General features: G+C 42.3%; 1 protein-coding gene across 1 annotated transcript in view; it reads left to right on the top strand.

Moving 5' to 3' along the window:
* Window positions 1-5,665: 5,665 nt before the first annotated feature.
* IDUA (iduronidase, alpha-L-) overlaps window positions 5,666-9,179 on the top strand; it is a 12,241-nt gene continuing 8,727 nt past the window's right edge. Inside the window, exons 1-5 of the mRNA XM_009581262.1 lie at window positions 5,666-5,759; window positions 6,376-6,483; window positions 7,151-7,246; window positions 7,815-8,017; window positions 8,444-8,623. Coding sequence (XP_009579557.1) covers window positions 5,726-5,759; window positions 6,376-6,483; window positions 7,151-7,246; window positions 7,815-8,017; window positions 8,444-8,623 — 621 coding nt within the window. The 5' untranslated portion in view covers window positions 5,666-5,725. The remainder of the gene's footprint in view (window positions 5,760-6,375; window positions 6,484-7,150; window positions 7,247-7,814; window positions 8,018-8,443; window positions 8,624-9,179) is intronic.

The raw sequence follows: 9,179 nt of genomic DNA, 5'->3' as shown, positions 1-9,179 counted from the left end.
CGTATACTCTGAGGTATCATTTCCATAGTGCTCACATTCCCTTAGGGCCTGTTTTTAAGGTCCGAAGGTTTTTAACGTACTCAGCAGAACAAGAAGCTTATGTAGACAATTGGTGGTTTTGGAGCAAACAAGGTCTTTGTAACAGCCTGAACTTTAAACTGGCTTCACTTCATTCCTCATAGCTGCAAAAGTAAGTAAAAAACAAGGACGCAGGATCCTTTTGTGTTGTGGGAGGGACTTGGAGGGCAACAAGTTGCCTTGTTGGAAAAGATAAACTTGCTGACATTTCCTATCCAGAGCTTTTGACCTTCATCTTGAAGATGCTGTGCTCACAGCTTATGTGCTTCACTGTCACTTCGACAACCTGCTCTCCTGGCTAAAGAAATAAGACAGTTTATTCAAGACAGGTCCTTCTGGGGGATCTGGTAGCAGCAAGAGTTTGAACTGGCAGAGTTTATCAGTGTTTGTTCCTACATCTTTCCAGTGAACATCTTGGCTTTGGATACTGAGCTCCTCTCCAGGTTAGACAGGCACTTGTGTCTGTTCTAGAGTTTTACGATCCCTAACATGGCATCACGGACTCTAGAAAGGCAATAAGCAAATCCTTGGGACACCGTATCTAAGGATGCTCCTGATAGTAGTCACCTACTGCAATAACTGTTCACTCTTGATTTACTTTTGAGAGGGGGAATTTAATTATCGAGCATATTTACACTCATCAGAACAACAGCAACTGTGTTACCATTGGTCCACATCCTGGCACCATGGCCAAGGGAGTGTATATTTGCAGGAACTGGCTTACAAGGCCAGACAAAGACGGTCTGGCACACAGCTAAGCATCTCTATCAAACAAATGGTGGTATGAATATGATCATTACCTTAGCAGACATGATAGCAGGGTAGTATCTTAGACTGCACTTGCACTTCTAAGACTGTAACACAGAAAACCTGCCATAGAGCAGGGTCTTTTTTAAGTGGCTCCCTCATGGAGTGCACTTTTCAAGTCTGAGGTCGGCCAATACCCTGCTGAAAAATTCTGTTTACTGTTAAGGTATCATTTGCACCTCTCCTCTGCCAACACCTTGTGCCAGTTTTCTGTCCCTATTTCTTGGCTGCATTTGCCACTAGATGAGCAATGTTTCCCAGCAGAAGCTCCCAGAGGGGATGTAAGCAGGCTCTGCTGCCTTGGGAGTAGTGTTAGCCAGCCACTATGGCCAATCTGCCAGAAGAGAGGCTGTTCTCAGACATTGGTGAAAGCAAGCCAGATTATGTTAGCTTCTGTTGCGCGTGGTAACTGTGTCCACCAGAAATGCAAAGGGAGGCCACACCAGCTAAGTGAGAGTGTCAGGATGAGAAAGGCACCACTCTGGTATACAGATATTTCCCGATCATGTCAATCCTAGGCCAGATGAAGCTCTCTTCAATAGAATAGCTCTGTTGATGGTTACGCTACATGTTATCTTTGAGTTCCTAAACGGGCTGTGACCTACTGAGAGGGGCCAGCCACAAGGCTTCCTATCCCAGGAAATTTTGTTCAGTACATTACAATAAAGTTTGATAAAGTTAGCTTGACCTGTTATCAAAGATTCAATACTTGACTGAAGATTACCCGGAATGGTAACACTCCCTGCCTGTGTTTTTCTTGCTCTCTGCTCTGTAGATAAGATATTTGGTCCAATGTCTGTGTGCGCACTTGCTTTCTAGGGTGTGCGACTATATCCCTGGACAGGATCGACCCAGGGCAGGAGAGAAGCAGCAGATGCTGGGCACAGGAGCGAAGCTGTAGCGGTAGTCTAAGGAGCAGTATCCACAGCTGTGCTAACTGGAGGAGATCTGGCTGTGATGCAGGGTGTTGACAGCCAAAGCTAGCTTACCCCTGCCCTCCCAAGAGATTAAGTTTGTGAATGGGAGTAGGCTGAAAGTGGCATGGATAAGAAGCACAACATGAGTATCTTACAACACTTTGGCAAGCTATCCAGTAGCTACCTATGCACCTGAAAATAATTTCCCTCCATACTGGAAAAACCTTACTCCAGTAAAGGGAGGCAGTGGAAAGCTGTTAACATGGGCCTGTAACCTTTGACTCAGCAAAGGATGGCCCACAAAGCAAGCCTTTCCAAAGAAGAGAGCAACAATATTTTGTGACAGCCGGCGGACTCCCCTCTGTACTTATCACGGCTCTTCCTGTTCATAGCAGGGTTGTTGCTCTCAAGAGGCAGCACATACAAATGCGTCTGGAACTGAGATCATGGCAAAGACTGGAAAGACACCTCACCAGCAGGCAGCGGTCTCTGGAGTATAGCAGCCGCAGGCCTGGGGCTTATAAGGACATTGGTGCCAGGATGCCAGTAAACATGCTTTAGTGTAGTTGCTTGTTATGACTGAAGATGAGGAAGGCCTTATCTGGCAAGTCTCCCACAAAAAGCGCAGTTGAGGAACATTTGAAAGCCAGGCACAGACAGGACAGTGGTTGCCGCTCCACATCAGAAATACCCAACAGCAAACGATGAACAATCCGCAGTCTGGCAAGTACTCAAATGAATTGACAAGGACATAGCCTTCTGCGTGTTGATAAATGAAGACAGTGGTGTCTAGAAACCATGACTTAAGGGCAGAGAGATCAGAAGAGGAGCAGGCAAAGAAAAGGTAGAAGCCTGTAAAAGTCTGTGAGCTTGCTACCAGGGGCCCAGTCATAGATACGTGATGCTGCATCAGCAGAACCTAGGTCAGATGTACAAAGCTGTTTTGAACAACTTTGACAATGTCAAGTGAGTTTATCCTGGGTCAACGATTTACCGTGTCACATGCCTGTAACAGTTTTGATCTGGTATTCAGTGTCCTAAAATTATATTTATAGCACTCCTGGTAACAGCCTGATGGTTGAACCGATCTTCCCCATGCAGGATGTTTGTAAATAGTACCAGCTTCTGAGGTCCGTGCTGTGCCTCACACGCGGCAGTCAGCATGGCTTCCAGACACCACATAGCATGCAACCATGCAACCCAAATTCTAGTGATCCTGTAGAGGTTGTAAAAAAAGCATCAATTTCACATCAGAAAAGTAGTATGGGTAAGGATAAGATGAAGATCTGAGAAAGTGGCAATCCTATCAGTCAAGTAATCATTTTATTAATAGAGGCATACTGCCTAATCCATTTGCAAGCAAGAAAAGATTCTCATAAAGTGACAGATCAGCCAAAGGATGTAAGAAGTGCCTCTACACCTACACACCTACACACAGATCTCATGTACTGTCACTTCAGTCATGGCTAGCAATGGCACTCTGTTTTAAATGTTTTACTTAATTGATACAGGAGGAAAAATGTAGATGTGCTGGAATCTTAAGTGTACGTGCATCATACAAAAGGCCCTATTTACCCATATGTTTTTACATAGTACTGTGTAGACCTTAGACTGGAGACAGGAAGACACTAGTTTCTTTGCTATTATTTAAATGGCGTTACTAAGTTTTTACAAGTTAATCATTCTTATGCTCACTGACTGTAAGTGTGCATGTAAGCAAATATTTCAATAGAACACAGGGTACAACTGGAAATAGTTAATGGATCTGAGGGAGCAGAGCTACCTTCTGCAACAAAATATTTGTCTTTGAACTTTGGACTTTTTTTTAACCCCTTCTAAGCCAAAAAAACCCCCTAATTCCAAATGGCCATTCTGTAGTTCAACAGTAACTTCTAAAATGCTCTTATGGATACTAAAGTAAATAAATATCTTTGTGCTATTTGCTTCTTTCACAGCTGCACCATTTGACTCTGGCAGGAACTGCAGGCCCATCGGTGGCTGCAGACATGACAATTTCTGTCATGGTGGTAGTCATACTTTAAAAGAGAAAAGCCAGCTTCACGTCTTTGGTAAAAGAGTGTGACCATGCTGGGGCTAAGATTGTGTGCTTGGTTACATCACAGGAGGAGCTGGTACAGTGGATATGGCTTACATTACATTTGTTTTGCCTGTCCTGTTTTCCTTTTCTAGATCATAGTCAGAGATGCTGATGGCACTTTGTCCTCTTCAGGTTGCACAGTTCCCTTCTTTATTCATTAGGCAATTCTGTCAGCCCTTCTTAATTCTCTGACAACTTCGGGATTGCTGTTACAAGTTCTTCACTGAAACCTTCCCTTGGCAAGAAAGCACAGAGGAAGACCCTCAATCTGAGAGGCTCAGAAACACATGGGAAGGCACAGAAAGAAACAAGTTGTGAATCTCAGCACAGAGCCCAGCATGGTCATGATTTAAGAGATCTGCTGACTGCCTCATTCTCACTTTTTATCCTGTGTGCCTAGCATGCCTTGCTAGCACAGATCAGTTACAGGAACTGTGATTGTCTCTCCCCCTTCCACCGTATCTAGGACATTGCATCTGCAGTTCACTTGTAAAGCTTTCCACCCAAGCAGAGGCTAGGTGCCTAGGAAAGAGCAGGCAAGACAGCAGAGGCAGAGCTTGAGCTGCACTGTACCAGAGTAATTAGGTGTAGTGCTCTGGCAAGGCTGGAGAAATCAGCTTTGAGAAGCGCTGGCAAGACTCTGATCAGCCCTCCTGTATGACCAGGGCTGGAATTCTCTCAAGGATGTTTACAAAGCCTTTTGCTCAGGGCATACTGGGTCAGAATTTGGGCACCAGGCCAAGGCTGTGGCTTGGGCCAAATGGCAGTAAGTCACGCTACCAGAATATTGTCAACAGAAGTTCATTTTTAATGCCTGTTTGGCACTTCATACTGGCAAAATTTCTCATGTCCTGTCAGATTTCAGTTAAATCAGGCTACAAGTTCAGAAGTTATGGGAAATCATACACCGACCCATATATTACATTATATTTGTTTTCACTGGATACCAGGCAAGAAAAGTCTTTCAGGAATTTAAAGCATTTCTTCAATAAACAGATAAATTGCAAATGCCAGTTTCTATCCCCTGGGTAAAAGAACTCTTGTGTTCCCATGCAGGTGCATGCCCAAATTTTATTACCTGTGCTCCTGCAAGATTCACTGATAGAAAGGGACGCATCATGGGGCTATCTCCAAGTCTTTGAACACATGTATTCAAAGCTGGGTAAAAGGATTGCAGCCTGAGATCCTGGGAGTGCAGGAGAAACAGTAGGCGAATGCTAACAATAAAGTAAAAATTACAGACATTGTGTGCATAAATTCAGCATTCGTTGAAAGATACGAAGTTATTTCTCAGCTGGACCTACACCCATAAGAAGCACTACTAGGAAAGCTATATTATATATTGCAAATTAAGAGAACATTAAGAAAGACTGCATATAAGACAAGGTGGAAACCAGCTGGCCTAGCAGTAGGTAATCAAATGGAAACTGAAAAAACAGCTTAGCCAAAAAAAGTCTAGGTAAATTTCATTTCAGCAAAGAATTAGAAATCTTAATATCCTTTTAAAAACTCAAAATCCAGCAAGCAAGTTCATTATATTGCTTCTGTTGCTGCTGCTGGAATAGGAAAAGGGCATGTATTGGACAAGAAACATGACTTGCTTATGGTGAACACCCGTCACTTTAGAGGAAGGAAGTTTGTGTACAATTCCAAGAACCCTAGTTACATGTAAATTTTGAGAGCCAAAAGAAGGCAGCCCTCTGACCCATTGTCTGCCACCAAGTGCCACCTTTGCTAATATTTACATTTGTACTTTTTATTACCTGTATTCTTCAGAGTGCTGAATGGGAAACTTCATTACAATTTCACGGCCTTGGATAACCTTATGGATCGCCTGTGGGAAAATAAGCTAATTCCAGGTAAGGGCAGCTCCCTACCTCCACAACTTGCTACATCTGTTTGCCCATATTGTGTAATCATCAGAAGATTCTTAGAGAGTTTTGCCGAAGCTGATTTAGATAAAAATTCGTTCTTTTCCTATTTGCCTTTACCTCATGTCCATGTAAATGTAAACAGCGTGAGCAAAACACTATTAGGGCAATTAAGACAACACAAATGGTTTTACATGGCTTTCAACAACAGTTTGAGATGTATGAGTTGGGAAATGAGATCTCTTGAAGAGGAGAAAGTTTTGTACCCATTAACATGTACCTAAAAGGTCCAGAGAAGCAGATACTCAAGGTATAGCTTCCCCTGAATTTCTGCAAACTACCACTGTTTAAAGTTCCCTCTGAGCTCTGAATTTATGATGGTAAGTATTAGTATTGATTACTATAGTCATTGACAAGTAACAAGTGTGAGCAACCTCAAATCTGAAATATTCCTGGTGGGGACATATAGAAACAGGAAAGAAAGCCCATTTAATGATGCTTCCTTATTCACAAGTTTGTTTCGGATAATGCAATAACCCCTTCGCTAATCAAAAGGAGATAGCAGTCACAAAAAAAGGAGACCAATCTTTTGTGTCTTTTTTAGGATTTGAATTGATGGGGAATCCATCAGGATATTTTTCAGATTTTGAAGATAAAGAACAGGTAGTAAGATGGAGAAACTTAATTACACTTCTGGCCAGCAGATACATAGGTAAGTTCCAAAAAAAAAAAAAAAAAAGGAAGAAAAAAGCCCTGTTATTTATTCTGTTGTAATCCCTTTTAACTACCTCAGAAAGTTCTGTATATTGTGATCAATTTCAAGACCCTGGATTTCAGCGCAGAATGGGAAAAAACCTGTGCCAGAACAGACAGTGGGATAATAGCCCCTTTTTTTGCTGATCCATGAGCAGCATCCTGAATGAGTAGTGTGTTCTGGGTAGCACATTTGGCCTGCCTCTGAGGACTGACTTTTAACTTTGTTATGTTGTTGTGGTTGTAAACCACCAGCTTGCACTAGGACATGATAACCTGAATGCTTCCCACATACCAGCTTCAAATATCTCTAATGAGGCAGAAGCCTCAACCTGAATTAAGCCTAGGTGAGTGCCCTAACCACAAGGCTGTAGTTCACATCACCTCCCTTTCACCTTTCATCTTTTTCAAATATTGCTGCTTTTCATCGAAAATGAGAGATCAGTTTGAAACTACCAAAATCACATTTCCCTCATTATTAAAAATAGGTAATATTTATACCCTCTTGTAGCTCTGGGTGCTGAACCTCACCTGCAGCCGTAATTGATAGGACTGTCTGGATCAGTGACTAATTGATAGGACCGTCTGAATATGCAGCTCACTGATAAATGAGGCCTCTCCTACAGATAGGTACGGATTGGAGCACGTTGCTAAATGGAATTTTGAAACGTGGAATGAACCAGACCACCATGACTTTGACAATGTGTCTATGACAGTGAAAGGTAAGCACGTTTTGGAGCACTTACTAGTGTAGTAAAGTGAGACAGGTGTGTAGGGTGGGTGGAGGGGTGTCAGTGAGAAAGAAGAGATGCTGGCAAAGAAATAAGGTCGGTAGGAGAGATAAGGAATGTGAAATATATACCTAGTCTGTTTTGCTAAGGTCATGTTACTGACTACACTTTGTTCCCTGCTTGGACATCAGTATACATACAGGGGTAGTAGAACAGGGAAAACAAAACAGGAGTTACACAGAGAAGACGCAGTTCGTTATTTGGATATAAAGAAGGGTTACAGGGGGCAAGGGAGTGAAGGGTGGAGTAAGAGGAAAACTGTTTGTTGACAGATGTGTGCTTTGGGAACCTGTCCTCACAAGACCTTTGGAAGAACCTTGTGAATGCAGCTGAGGTTTTGATGTCTTCTCGTGTTGTCAGTGCATAGGAAAGAGTAGCCCCGCTTTGGGACGTCCTGCCAATAAATGCAATAATAGAGTTATAACATCTCCCTGTAGTTTTAGATCAAGATTCTATTTTGAGTTATCATCTTTGATGTATGCATCCGCTTGGACTTCAGGGTTTCTCAACTATTATGATGCTTGCTCAGAAGGATTAAGAGCAGCCAGTCCTCTACTAAAATTTGGAGGGCCTGGGGATTCCTTCCACCCCTTACCCAAGTCACCCATATGCTGGAGTCTTCTGTGTCATTGCTACAACGGAACCAACTTCTTCACAGGGGAGACTGGTGTAAGGCTGGACTACATCTCTCTCCATAAGAAGGTCAGTCCAAGATTTCAGTTTAAGGCTATTTTTTTAATCAGTTCAATCCAAGTTACATTTTATTCTGATTTATGAAGTTGATTTCCAGATGAGTGTCCAGCCTATAGCAGGAAGCATGGCTACCTATTCTAATGAAACTTTGAAGATGTTCAGTTGCGAGACTTCAATTCAAAGCAAATTTGCCTTTGCCTAATTCCCAGGGGGAAACAACTCCTCTACCTCTGTTCCATTTTATATTCTAGGAGGAGCTCATGCAAACAGCATATGCTGTAATGGATTAGGTAAAAATGCTAATACTGTCTGGCCCACAGCTCCTCACAGACTCCAAGAACATGTTTTCAGAATATGTTTATGTCTGTATGTTATGTCTGTGTGTTTACTACTGTTTGCTCTCTTTCACTAAGCGGATATGAAATATTGTTGCAGGGAGGTGGGAGTTCTCTCTACATCTTGCAACAAGAAGTAGAAGCAGTTGAACAAATTCAGAAGCTGTTTCCAAATTTTGCTTCTGTTGCCATATACAACGATGAAGCAGATCCAATGGTTGGATGGTCTGTTCCACAACTGTGGCGAGCTGATGTGACCTATGCAGCTATGGTTGTAAAGGTAACTCAGTTCCTTGACAGTCTTGTCACAGTAGGGTCTTCTGATGCGTTAATGCAGTTGCAAAAGTAGACTTACAGTCAATTTTTAAGCAGCTACTCATAATAATATATCTAACAAAAGGAGAAGTCCCTATTGATATAGTTGGGGTTTCCCTGAATAGACTGTTTTCATTAGTTTTATTTAGTTTGTATTAGTTTTCTTCATCTTCCCTTTAAAAAAAAAACAGCGGAGAACTAGCCTTCCATGTGTTGGAGAATGTGTCAGATATTGTATACATTCCCACCGTTAGATCCACGTGATAAGACTGTACCCATACATCCTCTCTCCGTATAATACTACTGCTATCATCTCACTACTGCTAGCTATCACCTCACTTACGTGAGACATTATTTCCCAGCTCCTTCATAAGCTGATCGCATCAAGAGACTTCAGGTATAATTAAGAAGTCCCTTGAGTTCTCAGAATAAGCCCATTCTTTGGTTTTGGATAATGACTGTACACATGGTCTTATTAATTACTGCTAGTAATTACTGCTGTTAATCAGAAAAGCAGAAGG

Source organism: Fulmarus glacialis, unplaced genomic scaffold, assembly GCF_000690835.1.
Source record: "Fulmarus glacialis isolate BGI_N327 unplaced genomic scaffold, ASM69083v1 scaffold32927, whole genome shotgun sequence".
In the NCBI taxonomy this organism is placed as follows: Eukaryota; Metazoa; Chordata; class Aves; order Procellariiformes; family Procellariidae; genus Fulmarus; species Fulmarus glacialis.
This window is presented reverse-complemented; position numbering and strand designations above follow the sequence as displayed.